This window comes from Drosophila serrata, unplaced genomic scaffold (assembly GCF_035046125.1).
Source record: "Drosophila serrata isolate PLE 108 unplaced genomic scaffold, ASM3504612v1 contig_249, whole genome shotgun sequence".
NCBI classification, from domain to species: domain Eukaryota; kingdom Metazoa; phylum Arthropoda; class Insecta; order Diptera; family Drosophilidae; genus Drosophila; species Drosophila serrata.
In genome coordinates, this window is record NW_028257147.1 from 3,328,923 (window position 1) to 3,356,168 (window position 27,246).

Consider the following 27,246-nt stretch of genomic DNA (forward strand, 5'->3'; position numbering starts at 1 on the left):
ATAATACATTTTTGGGATATATTTGAGTGCATTGAAATAAATACTATTCTTTTTCAGATAAATGCTTTTTTTTTGAGTGCATTTAGTTTATTTGTATAACATAAATCTGCTTTTAATAGAGCTCTCAGTCTATTTCCATTAAAAATGCATTTAATTAACTTCAACCATTTTGGGAAATAATTTCCGGTTTTATCCTAACGCCAAAGGTGCCGTCTCCTGATGACTATCTGGTGACCTTTGTCAGTTAACTTGGCCATCAAAATGTTTATCATATTCATTAGTGCAAATCTCACATTGCTTTCGGGCCATAAACATCCGTCCAGAGGCCAGAAAACAAAAGCAAATCCTGCGGCATAATGGATGGCTCATTGTGTATGCCAAGCACGCGCCCAATTACAAGGATACTTGGCAAGGACACCACCCCCCCATATCCCTATAACCCCCGCTTTCAGAGGGGGGCAATAAAAAAAAGACAAAATAAACTAACTCATAAAAGTCAATAAACTGTCAAATGGCAAAACATTTACATCACTTAAGCATAAATCTCTCTCCCTTTCAGCTCTGCATCCTTGCAGGATATATATATACATATATACATATATACATATATATACATATACATATATATGTATATAGAGAACCGATAAAAAGGGAAGGAGAATATATCCCAGGGCCATTTACATAAGCCCACAAATTCGCCCAGCCATAAATGATCATTAACGCAATCGGCCGCCATAACTTATTGTATTTTATTTAACTTTTATTTCAGCGTGTGCATATTTTTGTTTTCTTCTGAACAAAAACAAAAATAAAAACGAGAAAAAAAAGAATGAAAATTGTTACGGGTCAGCAGCAATTCAACCCGCAGACGTGACAACGTAAAACAAAAATAAGCAAATTATGGTTGCACAAATAAATACAATTCATTCGTTCGTGTGTATGCACACACACGCCAGGGGGAAGTGTGTGCCACGCCCCCTTTTGCACAGTGGTCGATTATTAACACACGATTTATTGGCAATTTTTCAGTCACACCCAAAGAAATGATGGAAGACTCTCTGCCAAGTTGGCCTTTATGGCGGGTGTTTTGATTTAAAGCTTAAGAGGTTTTAAGTGAGATATTTTCAAGGAAAAGCCAAGATAAAGATGATAAATTGATCCAAAAATATGTTTTGAAAATCTTTAAGACAGCCATAATTTTTTTGTGGGGATAAGGCTTTGATATATAAGATAAAAATTGAAATTTATGGGGATTAAACTATTTTTCAAAAGCTTAATAGTTACTTAAAGATTTATTTATTAAGATATTTGTATAGTTTTCAGAAAATTATATAGAAAACAGTATAAATTTTATATTAAAAATATATATATTATTATCTTAAATGTTTAATTAAGGCAACATAAGTTTATTTAACATCTTAGCTCACTTTAAAACTTCACACAACTTCACAATTAGAGTATATACAAGCCCCAACTTTAAAGCCACTTTAAACATAAAACACTTAAGTTTCCATTAAAAATTTGAAGAAATTCTGAAATTCTGAAATTCTGAAATATAATACTACACCTGCCGCCATTCATTAATAACCAAAAGTGTTAAAACAATCAATGAAAGTAGCATTTAACTCGGCATTGCTCGTGTCTCACGGCAAACATATGGAAATTAATCGTTCTGCCGCAAACAATCACTTAATGGTTGATATTGAAACCGGCCACGCCCCCTTTTAAAGCCATAAGTTAACCGACTGATCAAAGTCCGGCCGCCCTGATGGCGGAAGATGTCAGTTGCAGCTTTTTCCCCACCAACTGCAGTTGCAATCTTTCATTATTTATAATTATTTTTACCTCTTTACCGTGAGTTTCTTTTGCCGGGCAATTAATGGGATTTTTAAAAATATACTTCAGCATACAAATATATATAGTATATGAAGGTATGTATGTATATATGGGGATAAGGTGGAAGCTGTGTGGAAAATCAGTAAACATTATTACCTGGACATCAGCAGCAGAAAGTTGCTCCGACCATCTCGTCCTTGCTTGTTTCTGCTTTCTCTCTCCGTAATCGTTTCGGTTTATTTTAATTAAAATTTACAATTAATACTTAATGAGTCGGGCGAGTGACATCAACTGCTTCCAAACTGCAGCAGCAACATCAAATTGAATTTCTCATATAAGATTGTCGGTTTGAGTGGCATGTGGCACATCGGCCAAAAAGTGCATGATAATTTTCTGAAAAGTAATTTCTGCTCAGATTGAATATATACATGCATATATATGTATATGGATAAATGTATATTTATGTAAGCAAACGGAGACTGTTTATTGAAAGGTAAGGCATCTGGGGTTGCTTCTTTATAAATAAATGAAATCTGTCAGCATATTTAATCGATGAAATGGCAAATTGATGTTGCTCTTAATTCTGGACTTTGAAATGCAATCAAAAGTATAAAAGACACTAATTTCTCTCACCAAATTTGTTTGCTTTTCCATTGTTTTCCTTATTCAATATTTATGATGTAGTCAAGGGATTAAAAGAGGTTTGAATTTATTTTTAGCAAGTGTTGGAATAAAGACAAATAGTATATATAATTAATTACTTTAAATATTCTCAATTTAAACAGAACCCATTGTTAATCTTTCTTTAAAGTAATTTTCTTTAACAAATACCCCAAATAAATTCCTATATATTCTCCAATTACCCCAAATACTCCGTTTATTTTTCATTTAAACCCACAGAGTGCACTCTCCTATCTATCCTTTTATAAATTTACCATTTCCTGTAATCGAATCAAAGCCAAGTTCTCGTATTATTTGTCCGAGAAAGTTTCCGGCTTGATTTAATCCTTCGAGAGCTTAGTAAACACACACATACACACACACACACACTCCAATATGGGCATAACTTTTCTAATTACCATTTATGGCTGGCTTGTACGTCCAAGTTTTTGGCTTAATTAAAGGCCCATTGGCAAAGTTATGAACAAATCATTAAACTGACAGTTTTGTATGCTTTCGCCGATAGGTGTAATAAATGCCTCATATCTAATTTATGCCCAGAAACTGGGACTGAGATAAATTTGAAATTGATTAGCAATAGCCTTGGTGTGTGTGTGTGTGTAAGTGTGTGTGTGTGGGTTTTGGGATTTTCTGATGATTGAAGTTAAATCTTAGCAAAGGTAACTTAATATTATCCCAGTTCTAAACGAAAAGTTATGAAATTTTTTCGTCTAAAGTTGGCTCAGTCTTTTCGCAAAAAAATAAAAATTGGTAAAAGCTCAAACTTGGCCTAAACTGAAAGTGCTTTGCAAAAGAGAGAGAGAGATTTTTGAGGGCAATTAGAAAGGGATTTTCGTTTCCCTTTTTCTGTGCCGAATTGATGAAGGAAATATCACCTCTTAAATGGGTCAAAAATGCCAGTACTTCGCTCTATCTCTCTATGTTTTCCCTCTTTCTTTTTTTTGCAAAACCATTGACATATGCAGGCAACTATGAAAAACTACCTCCATTTCCATTGCCATTTTTCCGCACTTCAGTGTCATTGTCTCTGCCGGCTATGTATTTTGACATAGAAAACTTTTGCACCTTGTAACGACTTTTTAAGTGCCACCTCTCGCTGAAAAAAAAATATAAAAAAAGTATACAAAACACACAGAAAGAATGAAAAGTGGAGCAAAATGAATATGTAAATCCTGGACCCTTTTGGTAACACGAAAACGAAATGAAACAAAAATAGGATAGAACGCGTTGAAAATGAAAATAAATGTGAATATTTATGTGATTTTAATATGCGTTTGGGGGACTTTTTCAATGGCGGGAGTTGGAATTCTCTTTTGGGGAAGGATGTTTTAAGGCCAAATTTGCATATGACTCTGGGGATGTGTGTATTTGTGTGTGTGTCTAGACAAATGAGTGTAAGCCACCCGCAGTTTCGCTTTAAAAAAAATACCATTTCGATTTGCCTAAAATAGCGAAACCCTTTTAGGCACAAAAATGTTGTTGCCCAAAAAGTGCAATTATTTTGCGGCAAATGAGAGAATCAATAGCAATCCGGTTTTCTGAACCACAAATAAACATTGAATACAGGCCAAAAAAGGCATTATGCGCTTATTTACTGAAACCATTGTGTTATTTAGTTTTACCTTTATATTTCCGGAATTTCGGGCATCACGCATACGCCGCATGGTCCGAAGCATATTAATTGAACAACTCTTCGGGCGGAAATGCCAAATGCCAAATAACACTCACACCTCCCCACGAAATACTACTATTTTTGTTTCCTGCTCATGATTTAGGGTGTTGTTGTATCACTCGCTCATTATGCAAATGGCTGCTCTTTAAGTGCACTAAATATTGCGCATACGCCGCGTGTGCCCAATAGCTATTACCATTTGCAATTCATTCCAACCATTTGTGTGTGTGCTGTGTGTGTGCTTAATTCAATATTTTATTTTGATACAAAAGTTCAAAATTAAGTTTGCACTTCCGCTGCAAAATATTTCGTGAAAATTGGAAATGTTAATGAGAGAAATCTCGCGAACTGTTCAAACATTTTCACAGATAAAAGCTTTGAAAAACGACTTGCTTCTCGTTTTGTGTGCTGATTTTAATAAAGATTTTCACATCTGCGGGAAAATTAAACTAAATTGTAGTGGGAAAATTGATTTTTGGAATAGAAATTAAAGTTAAAAAATTTAGAGGTAAGATCTTAAATCAATAACAAATATTCTCCATTTAAAATACAGGACTTTGTTATTCGTTTATTTGTTGTTTGATTAATTTAAAATTAATTTGATTTTAATCGCTGAAATTACCACAAAACGTAGCCACTGAAGTGAAGGACATTCCCGGATAATTTGCACATGTGCGCAAACAAAATGAAACCGCATGAAAAATGTAGAGGTAATCACGATGCTAATGACATTGGCAGACAAAAGGACCCAGGTCACAGGACATCAGACTTTTCTCCATTTTCACTAGCGAAACGTAAACAAATTAAGCAATCTGTTTCGCCATTTGATTAATTGCAATGCAATGTAATTTCAACATATACATACATATATTTATTTTTTAACATATCCTGCTATATCATAACTGTCAGCATCAGGGCTGCAGATTGTTCCTGTTGCAAGTTTTTTGTCTGCCAGACACCAGAGGAAAGCGAGGAAAAACGCATTGCGGAATTGACAGTTCATGGTTGAAAGGTATTTTTTTGGTTATTTGCTAGTAGTTATGGCATTCAATGTATTTCCATATTGTTAACAACGAATGATGCCGGCCGGCCGCATGCAAATAATTAAGATAACTGCAAGTCCCTACTGACAGCAAATGGGATTTATTTAAAATGCAAAAAACCGCAACAGGAGCGCATAAAAAAAGAATGCCACTGAGGCTGTAAAAAAATGGGAGTCTGAGGTGGAAAGCCAATGAAAATATGGTGTATAATTTATGGAGAACTACAGCAGATTCTGGATCTTACATTTAAATATATAATATTTAAGTTTTATTCAAGTCTTTAATTAAAATGCATTGTTATTTGTATAGGAATGCTGTTATTAATAATAATAACTATTAATAAAATAATTAATTAACATAAAGAAATAAGCAATGTGTTAGCTGAGATAATAAATAAATAAATTTAGTAAGTTGCTTCCTTAAAATCAATTCCTTTCTTTTCATTCTTTTATTTTTGTATATTATAAATTTATTTACTTCTTGTTGCTATATTTTATCTCTTTTAAGTGTCTTGTTTCTTATTTAATTCAATTTTATTAACAAAAAAATAAAATCTAGCTTTTAAGTGGGGTTTTCCCTCTTCCCAAATAAAAATGAAGCCTGCTTGAGCTGTACTGCGATTTCTCCTAGCTTTTCCTTACTCATTTATTCTACGTTTTTCTCTTTTTCCCATCATCCTAATTGGCCCAGCTTAACCCTGGACATGTCTTAAGCTTCTTTCTCTTGGCTAGGACCATCAAGAAAAACCCCCTTAAAAATGCCAAACTAAAAAGAGAATAGCAAAATTGACAGACAAAAAATATATGAAGAAGATTTAAAGGGAAAACTCCCTCCAAATTTCCACAACCCCCACATTATTATTATCTTCATAATGCTGCAACGACATGTGCCACAAACAAATTCCCAACTTTAGCAATTAATCAGAGATTTTTAAAGTTTCCCCACCAACTAAAAGCACTTCAAAGCGAAAAAGTTGTCAGTTAACCAAATATGAAAAAAAAAATTATCAGCAAATATAGAGTTAAAATAATAATTAAAAAGTAAAGTTGGCACAGACTGTCAGCGGCAGATGACAACTTAAAGTGCTTCCTTTTCCCCCCACCATTCCCTTAAAGGAGGAGTGTTGCGTAATTAACAGAATTTAATGCAAAAGTCAAACAAGAAAATACACTATGTGCAGTGACCAAAAAAAGTGACATGGCCAGAATCAGAGTTTGCAATTTATTTACAATGGCCAAAACCGCACGGCAACGAAAATTGTTCGTTTCGTATTGCATTAACATTCGATAGGAGGCGTGGCAGCAGGAAGTTGCATTTTACTTTTAAATGCAGCAGCGAGAGCAGCAGAAATGTTTTCCATTTTCATTCTCGTTTTCCATATACACACACATACAGACAAAAGCGGGAGAGAGAGAAGGATCTCCTCCGCACATGCTGCTATTTATGCAAGAAATTCTGTGCAGACACAGCGGCTTACAAAAAGAGGGAGGATGCAAGGATGCTGGGATGCTGGGATGCTGGGATCCTGGGTGGGTTAACTCATATGATATGCAACCCAAAAAAAAAAAATAATAAGAAATGGGCAGACTGGGGCTGGACTGCCACCAGCAGAGATATAAGAAATGCACACACAAAAATTAAATATGTAGAAACCACACACACACAAATATTATATTTTTACTGACCTATTTAAATAAATGTATAGATCGGCGGCATTTAAATTAAATGGAGAGTTTTAAGGGGTTTGTTATGTGGAAAAAGAATAAAAAAGAAATGTATAAAAATATACATAATATATATGCTAAATCTAGGTGAAATTTAGTGATTTTGTAAACAAATATCGATACTATTTCGGATCTTGCCAACTTCCTGTGTTAGTATTAATTTTTTCATACATGCTCTTCATCTTCAATGTCACTGAATTTTCACTTGGGAATTTTAAGTGGCAAACAGTACAAACAAGCACTCAACTTTTATTACACTTGATGTTGGAAGGACCTTTAACAGAAAATAAATAAATGCATATTTTGTGTCTTTATAAAGGAGACTCTTTACACTCTTTCAAAGAACAGAAAATCCACTAGTTTATTAAATAATTAAAAAATAAAATTAAAAACTATTGAATAAATTATAAATTAAACTCTCAAAAATACACCCTTGATATCTATATAAATCTAATTTAATATAAACCTGAAAAAATAATGAATAATTCATAAATTAAAGTCTTAATAAGACACCTTTGTTTACTTTAGATAAATATTTTAATATTTCTTATATCTTAATCACATAATTCTCTGAGTGAACCCACATCCGCCTACATTTCTTTTCATTCCCACAATTTTTTTCTTCCATATTTTTTTTTTGTTGTATCCACCGACTTTACCCACTTTTATGCAGCGTTGTGTCAAGTTTTTAAACGTCAGCTGTGTCTACAGATGGGTTAAGGCGCGGGGGGGAGGGGTCTGGGAGGTGGCTAACAGGCGCCACAACGGTGGGTTAAGAGTATGGTCCTGGGGCTTGGCCCACATTTTCTTTTTGCATTTTTCGGACTGTCGTGCTTTATGCGGGGATTCATATGTAAATCAAGTGAAAACATCAGAGGAAATGGTGGAGTGTCCACCACTTGGCGAGTTGACTTGCGGAAGCCCTAACCGGAAGGTTAAATATAGTATTTCCAAATTGCAGCTTGGGTTTTAGAGGTATCATTGCATAGGGAACCTATATTTTAAGGTATTATGTACATTTGAGGTATCTCTAATATTTAGTTACAAAGTAAACAACTAGGCAACCTTGTTTAGGCATATTTTAGAAGTTACTTAGTAAAGAATTAATAATCATTCTTATTTTAAAATGTAAATAATTTTTATTATTTAAAAAAAAGCGAATATTGTGCGGTGTTCTTAAACCTCTACCAATATATTTCAAGAATTCTGGCTTTCTTTAGCATTTTCTTATACCCTGTAATTCCTTTCAAAACCCAAGAAATAAAGTATGGAACCACAAACCAAAATATGACTTATCGCCTAGCACCATCAATCCTTAAGATATACACACATTCTTAGCCTCTTCAGCCGGATCAAACTTTCTTAAGAATCGCACAAAATAAAATAAAAATGTAAAATATATAAAATAAAGTCTCAAATCGAAATCCAACTCCCGACACCGAATCAAAGTTTGGAATTGCATTTCAAGCAATCCGTGGCGCAAAGTGAATGTAATAAAGCGATTTCTTTCGCTTAAATATCCTTGGTCCTGGCGCACTGCGGATAATTCTATCTGATGCACACACTCACACACACACCACCCACTATCTCCGCCCAACTCCCCCTGCATTATTTGCATATAACCATATGGCATGGCCTGGCAATGTCTGTGTGTGGGAGTATTTTGGTGGAAAAAGGAATGGAAATTGGAGAAAACGAAATGGAAAGCTCGACTGCAGTTGATTTGTGTTTTTACTTGGTCTCAGCTGCTGCCGCTCTCCACCCCCCTCACTCCCCCTATTTTGTGCGATATTTCTGTTGTTTTTTAGCTTCTTATCAGTTGAGTCTTTGTTCGGCAGAAGAACTGAGAGCGAAATGCGAACTCTAGACGGTAATCGAAACCGTAAGCAAAACATTGATGAGCATTGTTTTCAGTTCCGATAGAGAAGCTTACTCATTATCTCTTCGCAACTGAGTATATTTACCCAAGGAGCTAACATAGTTGACAAGTTGCACAAGAAAAGAGTGATGATAAAGTGATACTGAGTCAGGTTTCAGGATTATAGAATGTCTTCATGGATAGCTTGGAATTTCTCATTCATGACACAGCTTATCAAATAAAGTCATTCGAACACCTGCTTCTTATCAAATTTCTTTTAGAAGGTTTACTTTTTGCAGGAAGAGAAATTAAGAGGTTTGTTATTAGTAAAATATTTCTATTGGGATTTCTATTAACTACTGTTTAAAAATTACAAATAAAAAAGCAAAATAATATTTTGAGTTAATTTGACATTAATTTGAACAATTAAGGTAAAAAGTTAGGGATATGTTGGAATATATTACAATCTTGGTATAAAAGCAATATTATGACTTCATTTATTTTAAAAATTAAATTTTCTTTTAACCAATAGAAAGTCTCGGTTTTTCGTTTCAACCCAAATTTATTCTCTGTGTACTACGTTTTCCCACTGATATAACTTATCTTCAAAAGCCAATAGTAGAATGCGTATATTTATTGTTAAAGGTCAATAAACCTAATATCTCCGCGGAATATTCATACATATTTCTAATTTTTATTTTATTAATTCTTATGAAAAATCCAATGTTAAACAAGAAAGAAAACTAACTTCGGAAAGCCTTATTTGCAATTGAATTATCAATCAATCATAACTAAGCTTATAATATTCTCATGTTTTGAATCGACATTTATTGTTATTTTTATATGAAAATTTGTTTTAAAATCAAATTTTATAATCTCATAACTAAGCCAAAAATGTATTGTATTAATTTCAATTCGGAAACCTTTTATATGCTAGTTTTTATTAGGTTAATAAATCTGCATACTCCATTTAAAATTAAAAAAAAGTACCATTTTTACCAATTTTTGACAATTTTGATGACATAACCCCTTATCTTTTGAAAAAATTTGGAAAATTTTGAATATTTTGTTTTCAACCAGACATGGCTATTGTCTATGGATTCAGCTCTTTATCCTCATATGATTTATAGGGTCGGAAAGGAATCATTCACTGCATTACAAGCTTCTAACTTAAATTATTATAGCCTGCAAGAGTATAAAAACACACAATTTATTAAATTTATTTTAATAATTTAATTGCTTTTTGTAAAAAAGAAGTAAAGTTTTTTTCGAATGCCTTAGGAAATCAGCTTGCTTAACATAATTATTGTATAACCCTTCTGATCATGCAACATATTATCTTATCTTTGCTTTATTTGCAATTATTAAGATATCTTCGGTTTCCTAAGAATTTAATATATATAAATAAGCAAAAAAACATCCATCTAAGATATCAATGTTATGCATTACAAATATATAATATAGATTATAAATGACCTATGATATCTAGGTTTTCCTACCCCAACTTTCTGATATATGTATATAAAATAAGATTTATTTTTAAACCCTTAAAGCTCAATGTTAACTGACATCACTTGAGCGAAAAAGTTGTCTGTTATTCTTCAAAGTATATTTTTGTCTTGTCTTCCTCTCATTTCCATCAAAGCGGAAGATGCAATCAAAAGCAGACAAAAGGAAATAATAATAAAAAAAAAAACAGAGGCCTACCCAAAATACAGACAAGTAAAGAGGGCACAAAAGTCCATTTCTTATTTCTTTTTATTTTCAAATTAGATTACAATAAGAGAGAGAAAAATCTGAACTTGAGGCTTCCGCTCAGAGATCGCACACAGATTACTCATTCGTTTTTAGCTTTGCCTTGGTTTTTCGAGAATAAATTATGACTTGAAATATATTGTTACGGACTTATAGACTGTTCGATTGGGAAATATAATAATTATAGACTTTTATTACAGTAGGACTTGGAGTATTACTTCGAGAGATATTTCTTCAGTTTACTAATAGATATTGATTTTATAGTTACAAAAGAACAAATATGAGACTCTCAAATGTCCCTTAATTTTACATTTCTTTATTTAAATTTAATTTACAATAAGAATCGTTAATTTATAAGCTTAATCCGTTGATATCCTACTGTATTTTGGCGGGAATCTCCACACAGATAATGTCCGCAGCATCCTGATCCTGCAATTCCCACTTTACCAGGACAGAGACCTTCGGATATGACTTCAAAACCGGAAGCGTGGCCGTGTAGCGATAGGTCTCGTCCTTCTCCAGTGGACACTTCAGTCCGCTGTCCACACAGGCATCCGGATTGGACAGAGGGAAGGGCATCTCAATGCCCAAGACCTTGCCATGGACCACGGTTTTCACCTTTGTGGCCACCTCGGCCAAGGCAAAGTCGATCGAGAAGCTGACCGTGGTGTTCCGCTTGAGGATACACTCCGCCTTTGTGGTGTCACATCCCTCGATGGCCACCCGCGTGAACTTGCCCGTCTTCGATCCGCAATCGCTGAACTCCAGGGCTCCGGCGAAGGCCACCAGCACCGCACAGGCAATTACCGCAAACCTCAGCATTTTTCCTCCAGTTAATTGAATTACAAGGTAAGAGTGATGTATGTATGTTATCTGGCTTTCGCTTATTTTCTGCTTTTTCACCCCAACGCCACTAAGAATCTACTAAAATCGCTCACAAGGCAGACGCAAAGAGAGGGCCCGAAGACAAAGTCAAAGCTTATTCGAGATTAAAAACAGCTGCGCGCGGCGATTCAGAATGCAAAAGAAAGCTTTCTCCGCCAAACTAACTATCGATTAAAATGAATTTAATATATTAAAGAAAGTAGTAAACGCCTGGGTTGATTCAAGCCACTGTTAAAATTTCTCAAACAGACAAGTTATATCATAGAACATTTTATTTTCTTAACTTTGCAAATACCCCAAACTTCCTGTTAAGTTTTTATCAAGAATAGCCGAAAGCCTTCGCTTTTATTATTATGCATTGTTCTAATCATTCTAGTTTAGATAAATAAAAGCTAAAGAAATTCTTTTGTTTATTACAACTTTATTACATTTAGGTGACTTTATAAATTAAATCTAGCAACTCAAATAACCGCTTCCGATAAAGTCTAAACTGGCATCACTACCCAGAAAAGCTCTCGCCACGATAAGTATCGATAAGCGCACGAAAGCTGTCAAGTCGCAGACCATTTCATTTGCCGCCGCTTAGTATTCTTTTGAGCCTAAAGGCGTTTGACAACATTTTCGCAATTAATAAATCTTAACAATAGTACAACTATTTTGTGCATTTAACAATGTCTCAGATCTGTCAGCGCGGTTTGTTGATCAGCAACCGATTGGCCCCTGCCGCCCTTCGTTGCAAGTGAGTAAAAATAGAGAGTGGAGAGTGAGAGAGGGCCCAGTATTGTTTTTGTTGTATGAACACGTTGCAGATGCAGCGGTGTCATTTGCCAAGGTCATTGCAGTTGCCGGTCTAATTGCGTGTGTTTATGTGTGTTTGTTTTTTCTCCATTACTGCATAATTTGTTTAGCATTGACAAATCCACGTTACCCTGAATTTTTTTATTATGTCAGCAGCAACGTAGAAGCTTTATAATTCATCATTCTCTTATATGCAAATTGAAAAAAGAAAACTACAGCTGTTTTTGTCTGATTAGCTAATATTCGCATATGTTTGGGCTACTTTATTTAGTATATCAACTAATTCCTTCCAATTTATTTTTAAAGCCAATTTTTATGACGCTCCATGGGACAAAAGCTATTTTTTGCTATTTTCTCTTCTGCTTGAGAGAACATTTCAAAAGCCGCATGATGAAAAGGGGTTAGAAAATAACGAAATATAAATGCGGTACCAGGAAGTTTAAATAAACTTGTTCAATATCAAGTGATCAGAACAATCTATGAAGTTTTCATTGATAAAAATATTTAAAATACTTTATTTATTTTGCTTGATATTTCTTTTAGAATTTTTCCCTATTTCTTACTCAAAACATTTAAAATGACTATATAAAAAAAACCTTAAATAATATGCTGCTCCAAAAAAGCGCAGGGTATTCTTGTCCAAATCACGCTTTTGTCGCGTGTTTTGATTCCCACATTTTATGGAACTACTTTTTAAATTATGGCGGTTTGTTTTATCGAAGTTCAGGCCGGCACCGGAAGGTCCCCCATATAATAATCAAACAAATCAGATCCAAAGGCAGGTGGCACCCTAATTGAAAGAGTTTAATTAACTTTGATTATTTTCTCGATTTATTACGGTTCTGAATAATGAGAGTCGGGAGAATTGAGAAGGTGACTACGTCAGCAGAGGCTAAACCTTATCACTGACGTAGGCCCTAATGGATCTATATTGTGTGTATTCTGTAAGGCGTCGACCGACCGAGTTCCCATAATAACATGTTTACAGCTGATAAGAGGGGGCTATAGTCAAAGACCCCCCTGTTTGATGGGCACAAGGCATTCATACCTGTGGGTGCAAAATCCAAGAAAACCTCCAGATGACTTTCAAACTTTAGTCATGAAACCAGAATGATAAAAGATAGCATACAAGTGGCAGGCGTGGGGATGAGATAACCCACTAAGCAGTCCTCTAATCTACCAATTAAATTTAAAACAAAAAAACCAGATAAGAAAGAGGAAAGGTGTTCCAAGGGGGGTTAAAGGTTGAGATTGAGGGAACGGAAGTGCATTAGATTTAAATAAATTATATTTACATATAAGGATCACAGGCGAAAATAAGATACTATATAACATACTTTCTTAATTTGTAATTGGTAAATAATCTACAATCTCTTTCCTTTTAGATCAACATGGTTCTCGGAGGTGCAAATGGGTCCCCCCGATGCCATTTTGGGTGTTACAGAGGCCTTCAAAAAGGACCAGAACCCGAAGAAAATTAATTTGGGCGCTGGCGCCTATCGTGATGATAATACTCAGCCCTTTGTGCTACCCAGTGTGAGGGAGGTGAGTTATTACCAACTTTATGACTTTATACATATCATAAAATATATATTTTATTCCTTGACAGGCGGAAAAACGAGTAGTGAGCAAGAAATTGGACAAGGAGTACGCTACGATTATTGGCGTTCCTGAGTTTTACAACAAGGCCATCGAGCTGGCTTTGGGCAAGGTAATTAATTAGTTATTGATCTTGATTTTATAATTAATTTAATTGTTATTCAACAGGAATCCAAGCGTCTGGCTGCCAAGCACAATGTCACCGCCCAGTCCATCAGTGGAACAGGAGCTCTTCGTATCGGAGCTGCCTTCCTATCCAAATTCTGGAAGGGCAATCGCGAAATCTATATCCCAACGCCATCGTGGGGTAACCATGTAGCCATTTTCGAGCACGCTGGACTCCCGGTGAACCGCTATCGCTACTACAACAAGGACACCTGTGGCCTTGACTTTAGTGGACTGATGGAAGATTTGGCTGTGAGTCCTTGGTACAAAAATATAAAAAATATATATATCTAAATCAACTTTAAATCCTTCAGAAAATCCCGGAGAAGAGCGTAGTCCTCCTGCACGCCTGTGCCCATAATCCTACTGGCGTGGATCCCTCTGCAGAGCAGTGGTGCGAGATCTCGGCGCTGGTGAAGAAGCGCAACCTGTACCCCTTCATCGATATGGCCTATCAGGGCTTCGCCACCGGCGACGTTGACCGTGATGCCCAGGCGGTTCGCATCTTCGAGGCCGATGGTCATGACTTCTGCTTGGCCCAGAGTTTCGCCAAGAACATGGGATTGTATGGTGAACGTGCTGGTGCCTTTACCGTCATGTGCTCCGATGCAGAGGAGGCTGCCCGTGTCATGTCTCAGGTGAAGATCCTCATCCGTGGTCTTTACTCCAATCCCCCCGTTCATGGAGCTAGGATTGCGGCCGAGATTCTCAACAGCGAGGACTTGCGTGCCCAGTGGCTGAAGGATGTAAAGCTGATGGCCGATCGCATCATCGATGTGCGCAGCAAGCTGAAGAATAACCTCGAAAAATTGGGCTCCACCCAGAACTGGGATCACATCGTCAACCAGATTGGCATGTTCTGCTTCACGGGCTTGAAGCCGGAGCAGGTCCAGAAGCTGATCAAGGAGCACAGCATCTATTTGACCAACGATGGACGAGTTTCGATGGCGGGAGTTACCAGCAAGAATGTGGAGTACCTGGCCGAGAGCATACACAAGGTCACCAAGTAGGATGGCATAAGGAGGAAGCAGTTGATATCACAGTAGAGAATGGAGTTTCACTAGTAGCTACTTATTGGCACCTGTACGAATTTTAAAAGCACCAAACGAAGTTGAGAAGTTTAGTTAAACTAGATGCATTTTGCACACTCTCTATCTACATTTATATCTCTGTACATAAGCTAAATTATCTGCCTTTTTAAAAGTAAAGCATTTTACCAATAGATAACTCGAAAAGGCTGAATTATATTATTGCGGAAATGGGAAATTACTCCTGGAGATACCTTAATCTATTTTATAAACTAGGAACTGTGAAAAGCACCAAACTAACGTTTAAAAAGCCTTTAATTTTGTAGTTAGTTATTCATATTATACTAGCATCCAATCTTTTTGTATTTATATACGTATGTACAACTAGGATCACGGTTTGTTATAGCGATATCTTAGCTTATCGCTTGGTTCGCAGTACTCCTTGATAATGAGCTTGCACAGGAATATGTGAAATACTATAATTATTGCACACACAGACACCCAGAAGAGAGTGGGCAGGCCACCCAGTTGGTGGCCATGCCGATGAAGGGCTATCAGATGTTGCTCATGGGCAGGAGCTATAGATAAATACAAATATTGATAGAATAGTGTCCACCGTTAATATGGTTTTCTTACCTTCAACCACTTCTTTGACATGGATGGCATGGTGCAGCTCCTCCATGTGCTGCTTGTCCTCGGTTATGTATAATATTGCTGTCAGGGGTTCAGTCAATTTAACTGGGAATTGTCGTCGATTTTGCCTGGAATGAAAAAAACCGAGAACTATAAATATAAACACTTAATGATTATGTAGCATTGATAATTACGTGAGTAGCACTGGCTCATCCAGGCAGCCACCATCGCAGGCGTAGTAGCTTCGATCTGATCGATCCAGCGCCACATTAATTACCGCCTTGTTGTCATCAGTGACAATAATGGTTACATTCACATGGGTTTTGTTGCCATAATTGAGGCGCCTGAAGTGAAAGTCTCTGTGCAGGAACTTTGGATGGATGTTGCACTCAAGATGCTGATTGCTGAACCGAAAGCTACCAAAGCTCAAGACCATGGCTTGGATTACGCCCGAGGCTCCGGCTCGAATAAGATTGTGGCAGCCCTGCTTCTCCAACGTTAGCATCCAGGACGAGACTAGAGAATTAAGCTGCTGCAGGCTGGACATATCCCGCCAAAGGTTCTCCGCCTGCAGCGTGTGATAGGAATCGTAGCAGCCTTCTGCATAGGTCAAAGCCTTGGCAATATCGTCTCTCTTTGATGTGCCGACGCCCAGCTCCTCGAATTCAAAGCTGCGCACCTGGGAGAGAACTGCATACATGGTGGCATTTATGCGATCGCCATTCAAGCTATTCTCCGCCTTGGATGTGCTTATCGTAAATCCAGTGGCCCAGAGATCCGTCCACACATCGATGTGCTCCTGCCGATAGCTATTGATGCTGTTCAGCGAGCCCGAATTCGTGGTCTTGGAGCCGAGCTTCTGCAGAAGCTTGATCATTGTCTGAGTGGCCTGTTGTTCGGTGGCTTCGCCTATACCCTTGACTTGGCTCTCTGCCACGAGCTTGGAGTATTGTACGGCTATGGGATACACGATTCGTACTGTGCCACGCTTCCTTAGCTGCAATTTTGAGTCCAACTGCGGCTTCACTATGCTTATCACAATGCATTTACTGGGATTTTCAGGCTGAGGCTGCACAATGCCCGTGAGCACCTCCAGTTCGCTGTAGGTAAACATGCCAGCCGTAACGGGTTCGCTGAGGGTCACAGTTCGCCTTGTCAGCTTGGGCAGATTGACGCGTGGCATGATCAGCTCGATGTCCTCCATCATGTTGCGTGTATTTGTGATCTGCAGCTCCTGCATGAAGATGCCCGGCTGTGTGCGATGGGCGTAGTAAGTGTAAGATACAAAGTAATCTGCAAAGCATTGGAACCGATGCACCATGCCGGTCAGGTACTCCACGACAGTAGACTCCTTTTCGCCCCCCAATCCTCCTCCTCCTCCAGATACTGAAACCACGGGCTGGAAGCGTATGGGCAGCTGCATGGCCCTGCCATGTTTTATGTTCAGGTAGGCGTCGTGCGCAATCTCTAGTCCCAGATAACCGTTGCCGACATAGGGCGTGAAATCGCGCTCACCGGCCATTTTCGATGGTGACACGTGACGTATGTTGGCATCGAACTCAAAGTTCTGGAGGACAAACGGTGTCAGCCGGTCGTCCATGCAAATGCTGTGGGGATCTGCAAGGACAAAGAATAGTGTTCAGCAGCTGGACTTTTGGAAGTAGCAGCGCCCACTTACCCTTCTGTTCAGGTGCACTAAGGAAGATGTAGCGAAAGATCGGCGGCAGCATATAGAACACCACACAAACACAGAGGAGCAGCAGGAACAGGCGGCGGTAGGAGGATAGGGTGCCTTCCGCCAGGCGCTTTAGGCGGCGCATCACGTCTCCACCGTCGAACTTGCTTTTTGCTGAGCGGAACAACATTTTCCAGCAGTTTCGGGCGAGTTTTCATCGGGAAAATTGAAATTCATTTCAATTCAGACCATTTTGCGCGTACCAGTGAATGGCAATTGCTATAGCGATGTGTAATAAAAACTACGTGACCCTGTGAATGTCAATTCTAGAGGTGGAAAAACATTAATGTCTTGATATATACTAAAAACAAGATACTTTTGATGTTTTTATAATAAAAACACAATATTAACAACGATTTTAAAGATAGACATAGCTATATATACTCGGCTGTTGATGCTGATCAAGAATATATATACTTTATAGGGTCGGAAATACTTTATTCAATACGTTGTAAATTTTTGACCTGAAATCATATTACAAAGCAAGGGCATTGAAGCATTAGATTTGAAAAACAAATTTTCGAAATAACATATAATAGTCTGTCCAATAAATGATATCGTTATTCTAAGCAATTTGGTAGGTGTTTCATCGAAATCCGTTCAGTAGTTTTGGAGAAATTAACGTTTGAATTACTAATTTATGTACCAAGGAGGCATGACTATGCACCCCTGGTACCAACTGCACTAAATGAAAAAGTCGGGATTTCTCATTAACGAATGAACGGATTTTGATGAAACATAGATCAAAAAGTTCAGAACTGCGATGCCGTCTACGGGACTACCTTTCTTTTGCATAGGTTTAACCATAAAGTTCAATTCAATTTTTCTTGTTTTTTGTTAGGCAGGGCTGCGGGACACATAAATGGAAATAAATGAAAAACTCGGGATTTCTTATGAACGACGGAACGGATTTTGTTGAAACATGGATCAAAATGTTCAGAACTGCGATCCCGTTAATGGTACGATTTTTATTTTACATAAGTTTTATAATAAAGTTTAAATCAAATTGACTTAATTTTAGGCAGGCAGTGCTGCCAGATATATTTATTCTTCTTAGGAACATTTATGGAAATAAATGAATAAGTAATGTTTTCTCTTGAACGGCTAAACGGATTTTGATGAAACATTTACCAAAATTCTTGGAATGTCAATTCCATTCATGGGGCATGCATATTTTATAAAATTGTTTAAATGGTCGGGGAGGGGCTTAATCATTCCGTGGTGGTATATACTAAAATAATATAAAAAGAACGAAATAGGTAATTATCCCTGACTTAGATGAAAATCCCACCAAATTGTTTTGAATTGCGTTTCCATTTATTGGGCAGCCACTTTTCTTAATGTTTTATTTAAAATTTTTCTATTGTTATTTAATTTAGTTAGTATTTTTCTTATCATGGTTTCCTGGTCTGTTTCAGCGAGTGGTTCTTTGCAGGTTGCCATCTGGTTCCATTTTCATAGTTCGCGCCTTAGCAATCAGTCCAAATACACCACCCACTGTTATTCGATTTTCTCGAAATCTGACGGTTAAAAACAATTAAAATTTTCAGCATATACTCGTTATTCATCCCCTAGTAAGCCTATGCACCGTGCATATGTGCACGCGTTCGTTAATCGAAGTTATATGCCTTACAATTTTTGTATAGAGCCGACCCCGATGTTAAATCTCTGTGATTTTACACGAATTCCCTTTGAATGGCTATGGGCAATGTGACCGTCCAACAGTAAATCATTAATTACCGCGCTATGCCGACCCAGCTGCTTACCTCTGGGAAAATTAAAAACAAAAAATCAAATTATCATAGAAATAAACTTAAGCGTAACATGGCCTACATCTCAGAAAGCATGCCAAAACGTAAAAGGCTTTATATAACCGGCCTGGCTGGTCTCGGCCTGGTAATTTTGGTTGCGTTATACAAATACGGCTCCCAAAATTCATCAATATCTGGACCTGAAGACTGCTTTTTCTGTGATTTTGCTCATCATAGGCCAAGTTCCAGGGGCCCAAATCCAAATCTCGAGGTGGAAACGGAAGAATACGTCATATTTAAGGATAAATATCCGGTTGCCCGACATCATTACTTGGCGATTCCCAAAGAGCATTTTGAGAGCTTCAGCGTCCTCAACAGGTCTCACCTGGAACTGGGTAAGTAAGAGATAAGCCACGTCTCAGGTGCGTGAGCATACTAATGAGTTTATCTTTATACCCAGTGCAGCGCATGGAGTTGGGAATGATCGAACTGTTGAGATCTAAGAATGTGAATCCAGCCGAAGCCATAATTGGATTCCACATACCCCCTTTTATATCGGTGCATCACCTTCACCTGCACGGCATTCATCCGCCCTCCGATATGAACTTCTTAAATAAGATCAATTTTATGCCCTCATTCTGGTTTAAAAAGGTCTGGACGAGACATAGTTACATATGTTTGATTTTCTTGTTAACTGTCTTCTTTTTATTTTAGTCCGAGGATGCGATATTAGACTTGGAAAGTCGAGAGCTGTGAAGAGACGAAAAGTTGTACAATTGTTTATCTTTTTATCATATTTAAGAGCTGGCAAATATCTTATTTCCTGTGAATGACAGTCTTACCAGTGATGCCACTCTCTCAGGAAAACTTCGAATACTCCCGTTGTATATACAAATTTTTGATTTCCATTAATAATCGCGACCAAAAATATGAAATGAAGATCGCGGAAAATATATTTTATAAAATGTTAAGAACCACTTACGCAGATAAATTGAATTTTAACGGCCATTTTTGTTGAAAGTAGTTTAAACATCACTGCCAGCCTGGGAATAGCAAAAGACGTCAGTGTTGTAAGGTGAGCATTCGATTGCTGCTTCCTCTTGCGCGCATCGCTGTCGGCGTTGCGCGGTGAATGGCGCACAGAAACAGATATTAGAAACGCTGTCCTCGGAGTTTGTTTTAATTTTTGCAACAAGATTCGCGACATAACCCTGCGTTGGCCCAAGCGAACGCGATCGCAACTGCACGGGATAGCCCACGGCCACGGATAGCAATTAGCGAACGGAGAGATGTGGCCGCAAACGCTGGAGATGTCGCGGGACGAGTGCCGAGGCATGCTGCGTCGACTTGGTGAGAGCGCTTGGATGGTCCCCAGAAGTCTGGCGAGGACTGCCCCCCGAGGCTGAGGTCAAGCATCTAACCGACATCTTGGCGCTGTGCCTTGTCCTTGTTTCCCACCCATAGAACTTGAATCCTATTCGCATGTGGTAAGCGTTTTTCGCGCCCAAGGTGCGCTGAGTGAGCCGAAGGCGAAGCTGCTGGAGGAACTGCGCCAGCTTTTCCACATCACCCAGGAGCGACATCGCGCCGAGGTTCGTCGGGCCGCCAACGACGAGCAGCTTAGCACCATTGCCGAGAAGTAAGAGATCCGTGGGAGAAGCATTCGTTACAGTGCCCTCTAAAAGCCCCCCGTGTGTGTATCCCTTGCAGCGTCTGCGGCCCCAATACCTGGCAGGAATGGTCGCGAGAGGGACGCCGGCCCTATCCGCTGCTGCCTCGGATCAGTCCCCAAACGGCGCTCAGCATTGTGGCCAATGATCTGGCGCAGAAGGCCTTCGAGGAGAACGCAAAACTGGCTACGCCCGCCGAAACGAGCGTCCACTTTGGCCAGGCCCTCATCGAGCAGGCCTCGTTTATGAGCGTGAAGCAGGGCTGGATGGGAGGCAGGAGTCAGGACCCAGCCGCGGTGATCATGGAGGAGCCGGTAAGTTATATAATCCCGCCGCGGGCGTCTGTGATTTTTTTCCCCCGTCTCATCGCTCGGTCGTGTGTGTGGGCAGTGAAAGTGCAGAGACTGTACCTCTGGCATCGCAAGTCCCGGGGGCGGCTGGGCAGCTCACCCAAAAAGGTGTCGAAGGTGGCTCTCCACCGTCAAAAGTATTGTTTATTTCGAAAGTTGTATTCAAAAAAACGTATTTTCCATTAACAAAGTTAATTGGAGGGAAAAATTCCCCTTAAGAGTACGTCCAATTGGAATGTTATGTTCCTAGTGGTTGACTTAACAGAACGGTAAAGAAAATGGTTCTTAGGAACTAAAAAATATCCTTTTCCACCATCCTATTTGTTTATGCATTGCAAATTTTTCAAAATTCTAGATTTTTGTGGATATATATAAAGAAAAATAATTCCTGGCCAATCAGAGACATTTAACATAAACTGTTAAAACGGGTACTGTTAGCTCTAAATAAAAGTTATCGATAGCCGTTAACATTTTCAACCATTCAAATCTGATTTTAAACGGGATTATATAATACAGTCAGAAAAAAAGGAGAGGACTTATTTTTAAAATATATGTACATATATTTGAAATTAATTTGGGAAATTTAAGTATTTATTATACTATTTATTTTACATTATTTATTTAAAATATATTTTAACAATTTTAATAAAATTTGTTTGTTAAATTGCTTTAAGGTTTTTTTTTTTTATAGATAACTTATATGTGTGTATATGTAGTTATATGTATCCATATAATGATAATTATGTCTTATAAAATTTATTTTAATTGAAATCCCATTTAAAAAATTATTTGTTTATTATTACATTAACGATCAACCTTATACCCTTTCTTTGTACTTCTCCTCACCCCTCAGTTCAAAGTACCCGATGTACCCAATGAGGTAAAGAAGATGACGCAAAAGCGAAAGGAGAACGAGAGCGGTGTTGATGGCGGGAAGCCCAACAAGAAGAGGCACATGCAGCATCAGCAGACACTCCAGACTTCCCATCACCAGCAGCAGCAGCAGCAGCATCAGCATCAGCAGTTGTCCCACACTGCCAACGCCGAGGATGGCGAAGCGGTGCCCGTGGAGAAGCGTCTAAGTCCACGGACTGCTCAGCAGCGCTTCTTCTACCAGCAGCAGGTGAAGCACAAGCAGCGTTTGGCCAGCAAAAGGAATCTGGGAAGTGGCCTGGGCTCCCCCGCTCAGGCAGGCAGCCCTGTGGGTGGTAGAAATGCCGCTGCATCATCATCTTCGGGCGGAGAGGCGACGCCGGCAAAGAGGATAGCTGCTCCGGCCAAAAGTGGACGACGGGCACAGAAGCAACTGCAACAGCAGCAGCAACAGAAGTTGCAGCAACAGTTGCAGCAGCAGCAGGCGCAACTGCAACAGAAAGTATTATTGCAATCGTCGGAGGCGACGGTGCCCAATCATTTGGTGGTGCAGCCACACGTGGAGTATGTTCTCGATGAGGCGCTTAAAACGTTGGCAGCCACAAGCACACCGTCGATACCCACACCAACGCCCACGCCCACCTCCACAGCCACGCCGCCCTATTCGTTCTTCAACGATTCAAGGCCACTGGTTACACTGAAGCCATTGAAGCCCCTGAAGCCATTCGTTTATGGACCACAAAGCGGATCGGCAGCAGCAGCTGCTGAAATTGGTTCGCCAACAACTCCAGGCGCTCGAGGATTTGCCAATTCGCCCATTGTTTTCAAGGATAAGGTGCAGGGTTCACCGGTGCAGGTGCAGGTGCAGACACAGAATCAGAGTACGCCCGTCAAGAAGTACATTGTGGAGGAAAAGCAAGCGGATACTGCATTGCCGTCAGCTACTACTAACACCACCATACCCCCCATTTCCACCGCAAATCTTCCTCTGACTCCCCAGATCATCAGTGTTCAGCAAATCCCAGCGCCGCCAATGGGTGCCAAATTGAGGCCGGCAGCGGTGCCCTCTTCGCCCACCAGCAACTCCACCACCACGCTCCTGCCGCCAGGCACTAAACTCACGCCCAAGAAGTTCAATCTCTTGGATGGCGGTGGTGATGCAAAGCCAAAAACCTTGCCCAGTTCGGCGGTTCGCCTACTGCCATACACAGATCCCATTGGGAGCCCGTCGTCTCCTTTGAAGGACTCCAGGGTGACACCATTGAGCAGCGCCTCCACGGTGAACATTATCAAGAATATACCGGCTAGTAGTTTGAACAATACCCTCATTACACCGCTGCCAGTGTCTGGAGGAGCCACGATGCCGGCCAATCTCTTCCGGGCGAAGGTGACACAGCCTCAGATAAAGGGTGCTGCCGGAGTATCCGTAATTGGTGCGTCGTCATCGTCGGGAGCAGTAGCAGTAACAGCTGCCTCCTCCCCTCAAATTCTGGGAAACATTAAGCTAACCACCAGCTCAGGAGGAGCGGCGGCAACTATCAAGCAGGTACCCAGCAGTGCCCTGCGAAACATCAAGATTTGCTCACCCAACGGCAAGGTATTCCTGCAGCCAGGCAAGCTGCCAGCTGGTAGCATCATCCACAAGCTAAACAATGCGAGTGGCAGCAGCCCATCAGGAGCAGCAGCGGGATCAGGAGTAACCACAACGGTTGCATCCTCAAATTTGCAGGCACGGGAGCAGCGAATTAGCATACAGAAGATGCAGATTCTGCCACAGGCGCAGGCCACAACAGGAAGTGGGAACAGCAGCAGTTCCACCACCACCATCTCCGGCAAGCAACCAGGTTCCAAACCCACCACGGTGACCTTTTCCACAACGAGCGGTGGCAAGAACAATCTCGTCTTCCTGCCAGCAAGCGCTGCGAGCGGCATGAGAGCCCTCACACTGGCTACCAAGCCAAAATCCAATGTACTGGTCATCGGAGCGACCCCCGCGACCCCGACCACCATTAGTGCAACGTCTCCTAACAATCCCGCAAGCGGTGGGGCCAAGCCAAAACCCAATCAACTTATTACCGAGGACACACCCATCGATATCATCAATATGCCCATTATAGTGGCGGATAATGGTACCGGAACGGAGCTCAAGCAGGGTTCTGGGGTGATGAAGACCTCACCGTTGGTGGTCTTTAATGCCACCGATTGGGAGATGGAGCTGGACCAGGCAGCCACCAAAACGACTCCAGTGACGACACCCTCCAAGCAAGAGGGAGCCCTGAACGATGAGGATGTCATAGTGGAGGAGGACGAAGTACTCGAAGGTGATGTAGTGGTGGAGGAGCAGCAGGTTGAACAATCAACCCACTTGGAACTCAACAATCGCAGTAAGTGGAGGCGATGCTGATCTACAGATCTCTCCGGGGATATTTATATTTTTCTACTTCCTTTGCAGTCATTGAACTCCATCCAGAGGATGACAGTGCCATCGAGTATGTGGACATGGATCTGGAGCAGCCCATCGAGATAGAGAGCACCAGCAACATATCGCCAGAGACGACAGCAACAACTACAACTTCCCTGAAGGCAGCTATTGTTCCAGCATCGCCGCAGCAGCAGAAACAGAAGCCTTTGGAGCAACCACTGGCAGCAGCAACTCTGTAGATTCCCACATTTCTAGAGAGATTCGAGTGAGAGAACGCACACAACAGAGACCCGGTTCGAATTAGATTTAGTTAGTAGTTTAGCCTCAATGTCAAGAGTTTCCTTTTACCATTTATAATTTTATATTAACGCAAAGTGCAAGATTATCCTTAATTCAATTCAAAGCTAATTTCTGAAGCCTCAGCTTAAAATAAGAGAGAGTGCGGAGTAGGTGAGTTCGGAATAGTTAAGTGGCCAAATTACACGTCGTATACATAGTTGAGAGTATAATATGGAATTTGTGTTAGTTTTTACCTTAATTTTATATCATTTCATTTCATTTTTACAAATCGCAATCCATGGGAATCCCCACTCTCTCTATCTCTTTATCCTGTACATATGGCAGATCCTTCCTCTGCAGAACGTTACCTTAATTTTGTATAGCTTTGTATATAGAGTCCATCATATATTATTCGATGCTCCATTGCCCCCATCTCATTAATTCGTTTTTACTTTAGTTGCCTAAGCATAAAACCTATACACAAAAAAGTTTAAAAATTTTACACAACAAAAAAAAAAAAAGAATGAAAGTAAAACAAATTTGTTTTAATAGTTTGCTTAATTACGTGAGATTATAGACCCTAGATCCGCAAGAGACACATGTGTAAATATCAGAATGAATTTCGAAATGCAAATGCAAACCTTATATCGCATTATATATATAGATATACATATGTATAAAACGGAGAACTCATGCTAAACAGATGATTAACCATTAACGATTTATTTAGATCTTAAGTATTTTATGCGTCGTAAATTTTGTAAATTCAAACCTTAAGAGCAACGTTGTAACTTTTAGGAGACCAAAAGCCCAAATATGAAAACCGAAACATAAAGCGGAAACATCAACAAAACAAAAATCTGAGAATAAACCCTTCCTCTCACCCCTCCACATATAATACAAAAAAACAAAAAAAAAAAGAGTAAACAAAACAAAATATTGTTGAACAATGCGTGTCGCTGTAAAATCTTTAGCATAGAAATTTTAAACGAAATAAATTTAAATGTAAAACTACTCGTCGCCGTTTCTTTATGGTTTTCTATATGTACAAACATATATCAATATAATTTCATCATTAGTAGACACAACACGTTAACTTATTGCTGTTGCAGAGGATCTGAGTGTATATAAGGAGCTTGGTCTCGCAAAAAGATGGGGAAACCAAACCATAAAAAACGTCAAGATTTTAGGTAGGTAAAGTGATCAGTTGCTAGGCCTAGCTCCGACCCAGAGACATGCCTCTGCCCCAGGGACTTTCGGGTGCCTGTCGCGGTGGTGCCCTGCTCTCGGGCGGCACTCCAAAGCCACCAAAACCGCCGGATACATCCGGCACAAGACGCTTCCTGAAAAGAAAGATTGCATTTAATCAGTAATCATTCGATATATACTGTCAATAGCAACAATATGTTGTCGATTTAACTTACAAATATTTATTTAACATACAGGACAGACACAGAAATAGCTTTCGATACAAACTAAAGTCTTATCTCTATGCTAAACTCTTTCATTATATTTGAGACATTTGCTTTTTAAATTGATTTGGTAGCAGTTTGTGTGACATTTCTTTTGACCTTAAATGAGGTCAAACTTTCGATAGTTTGGACTTTTAGAAACCCTATAAAAGCAAGGTATACTTACAAAAATTGAGGAGTTTCCAGCAGGGCCGTGCCACCCAGATCTTGTGAGTACTGGAACTTGAAGAAGTAGTACACATGGCCGATAAAGATGCCCACCAGCGAGGCAAGGGAGCTGCAATAAATATCAATCATCAATTATAGAGAGAGAGAAAAAACCCTCCGTCGCAACGACTTACAAATGAAAGATGAACTCAAAGGCCGCCAGCACCCATGGCAGGTACATGGCCTTGAAGCGTGTGCCAAACCAAAAGGTCACTGTGACGTCCTTGTTCAACTGGCACCAGATATACGTGATCGCCAGGACGAGCATGTCCATGAGGAAGTACACGTTGAATAGCATGCCGCCAATGTTCGACAGCACCGCCGACACGATCAGCAAATACAAGTAGTCCGACGGACTTCGTCCATACTGATCCTTCTCCAACTTGGAGCTGTACTGCACGATGAAGAAGCAGTTGATGAGGAAGTGGAAGGCCGTATTTGACGAGATCGGGAACACGAACAGTGACGTCACGCAGCGCCAGAGCTGCAGCTTGCCAAAGACGGCAGATCTATCCAGATGGAGCCAATACAAGGGGATTATGTTGAAGCGGCAGATTAGGCTCAGACCGACGGTGGCCGTGAGCCAGTAGCGGGTGAAGCGGGGCAGGGAACGGTACCATGTGCCAGCGTCCATTGTGTGCTTTTTTTTTTTGCTAACTATATGTATTTGTACTTAATTCATTAAATTTACTTGTTTTCCTACTGAATGATTGGGGGTATTTTTGTTGCTTTACGTGTCTTTCTAGAGGTGACAGAAAATGCATTTCGCTCCGAATGGCAAAAATATCGTGACTATCGCTTTTGGTGACA

General features: G+C 39.6%; 6 protein-coding genes across 6 annotated transcripts; 3 read left to right on the forward strand and 3 right to left on the reverse strand.

Moving 5' to 3' along the window:
* Window positions 1–10,554: 10,554 nt before the first annotated feature.
* Npc2a (Niemann-Pick type C-2a) lies at window positions 10,555–11,493 on the reverse strand. Its single transcript, XM_020950254.2, has one exon. It carries the CDS (start codon window positions 11,389–11,391, stop codon window positions 10,945–10,947), a length of 447 nt encoding a protein of 148 aa, XP_020805913.1. The 5' UTR covers window positions 11,392–11,493; the 3' UTR covers window positions 10,555–10,944.
* Window positions 11,494–11,949: 456 nt separating this feature from the next.
* Got2 (glutamate oxaloacetate transaminase 2) lies at window positions 11,950–15,251 on the forward strand. The gene is made up of 5 exons (XM_020949013.2): window positions 11,950–12,193; window positions 13,638–13,797; window positions 13,862–13,963; window positions 14,020–14,268; window positions 14,331–15,251. The coding sequence occupies exons 1-5, from the start codon at window positions 12,126–12,128 to the stop codon at window positions 15,024–15,026; spliced, it is 1,275 nt and encodes a 424-aa protein (XP_020804672.2). The 5' UTR covers window positions 11,950–12,125; the 3' UTR covers window positions 15,027–15,251.
* Window positions 15,252–15,341: 90 nt separating this feature from the next.
* LOC110181291 (uncharacterized protein KIAA2013 homolog) lies at window positions 15,342–17,645 on the reverse strand. Its single transcript, XM_020949012.2, has 4 exons — window positions 17,356–17,645; window positions 15,872–17,294; window positions 15,681–15,805; window positions 15,342–15,622 (listed from the first exon to the last, which is right to left on the reverse strand). Exons 1-4 carry the CDS (start codon window positions 17,540–17,542, stop codon window positions 15,435–15,437), a joined length of 1,923 nt encoding a protein of 640 aa, XP_020804671.1. The 5' UTR covers window positions 17,543–17,645; the 3' UTR covers window positions 15,342–15,434.
* A 71-nt stretch (window positions 17,646–17,716) lies between these two features.
* Window positions 17,717–20,140, forward strand: LOC110181295 (adenosine 5'-monophosphoramidase HINT3). Its single transcript, XM_020949016.2, has 3 exons — window positions 17,717–19,558; window positions 19,624–19,814; window positions 19,878–20,140. The coding sequence occupies exons 1-3, from the start codon at window positions 19,159–19,161 to the stop codon at window positions 19,917–19,919; spliced, it is 633 nt and encodes a 210-aa protein (XP_020804675.2). The 5' UTR covers window positions 17,717–19,158; the 3' UTR covers window positions 19,920–20,140.
* Window positions 20,141–20,224: 84 nt separating this feature from the next.
* Window positions 20,225–25,771, forward strand: LOC110181293 (uncharacterized). Its single transcript, XM_020949014.2, has 5 exons — window positions 20,225–20,513; window positions 20,628–20,802; window positions 20,874–21,147; window positions 22,037–24,440; window positions 24,509–25,771. Exons 1-5 carry the CDS (start codon window positions 20,453–20,455, stop codon window positions 24,715–24,717), a joined length of 3,123 nt encoding a protein of 1,040 aa, XP_020804673.2. The 5' UTR covers window positions 20,225–20,452; the 3' UTR covers window positions 24,718–25,771.
* Der-1 (derlin 1) lies at window positions 25,756–27,196 on the reverse strand. The gene is made up of 3 exons (XM_020949015.2): window positions 26,571–27,196; window positions 26,396–26,506; window positions 25,756–26,100 (listed from the first exon to the last, which is right to left on the reverse strand). Exons 1-3 carry the CDS (start codon window positions 27,068–27,070, stop codon window positions 25,974–25,976), a joined length of 738 nt encoding a protein of 245 aa, XP_020804674.2. The 5' UTR covers window positions 27,071–27,196; the 3' UTR covers window positions 25,756–25,973.
* Window positions 27,197–27,246: the final 50 nt, after the last annotated feature.

Bases quoted from the DNA above. Each gene is read 5' to 3' on its own strand.
- LOC110181291 (XM_020949012.2), bottom strand. From the start codon at position 17,542: ATGTTGTTCCGCTCAGCAAAAAGCAAGTTCGACGGTGGAGACGTGATG. The intron at 15,806-15,871 runs GTAATTATCAAT...TTTTCATTCCAG, and splicing joins GATGAGCCAGTGCTACTCAC to GCAAAATCGACGACAATTCC. The intron at 15,623-15,680 runs GTAAGAAAACCA...ATTTATCTATAG, and splicing joins TGTCAAAGAAGTGGTTGAAG to CTCCTGCCCATGAGCAACAT.
- Npc2a (XM_020950254.2), bottom strand. From the start codon at position 11,391: ATGCTGAGGTTTGCGGTAATTGCCTGTGCGGTGCTGGTGGCCTTCGCC.
- LOC110181293 (XM_020949014.2), top strand. From the start codon at position 20,453: ATGTGGCCGCAAACGCTGGAGATGTCGCGGGACGAGTGCCGAGGCATG. The intron at 20,803-20,873 runs GTAAGAGATCCG...TATCCCTTGCAG, and splicing joins CTTAGCACCATTGCCGAGAA to CGTCTGCGGCCCCAATACCT. The intron at 24,441-24,508 runs GTAAGTGGAGGC...CTTCCTTTGCAG, and splicing joins CTTGGAACTCAACAATCGCA to TCATTGAACTCCATCCAGAG.
- Der-1 (XM_020949015.2), bottom strand. From the start codon at position 27,070: ATGGACGCTGGCACATGGTACCGTTCCCTGCCCCGCTTCACCCGCTAC. The intron at 26,507-26,570 runs GTAAGTCGTTGC...TATTTATTGCAG, and splicing joins TTTGAGTTCATCTTTCATTT to CTCCCTTGCCTCGCTGGTGG. The intron at 26,101-26,395 runs GTAAGTATACCT...CTTTCTTTTCAG, and splicing joins CTGGAAACTCCTCAATTTTT to GAAGCGTCTTGTGCCGGATG.
- Got2 (XM_020949013.2), top strand. From the start codon at position 12,126: ATGTCTCAGATCTGTCAGCGCGGTTTGTTGATCAGCAACCGATTGGCC. The intron at 12,194-13,637 runs GTGAGTAAAAAT...CTTTCCTTTTAG, and splicing joins CCTGCCGCCCTTCGTTGCAA to ATCAACATGGTTCTCGGAGG. The intron at 14,269-14,330 runs GTGAGTCCTTGG...TAAATCCTTCAG, and splicing joins GACTGATGGAAGATTTGGCT to AAAATCCCGGAGAAGAGCGT.
- LOC110181295 (XM_020949016.2), top strand. From the start codon at position 19,159: ATGCCGACCCAGCTGCTTACCTCTGGGAAAATTAAAAACAAAAAATCA. The intron at 19,559-19,623 runs GTAAGTAAGAGA...CTTTATACCCAG, and splicing joins CAGGTCTCACCTGGAACTGG to TGCAGCGCATGGAGTTGGGA. The intron at 19,815-19,877 runs GTCTGGACGAGA...TTTTTATTTTAG, and splicing joins CCTCATTCTGGTTTAAAAAG to TCCGAGGATGCGATATTAGA.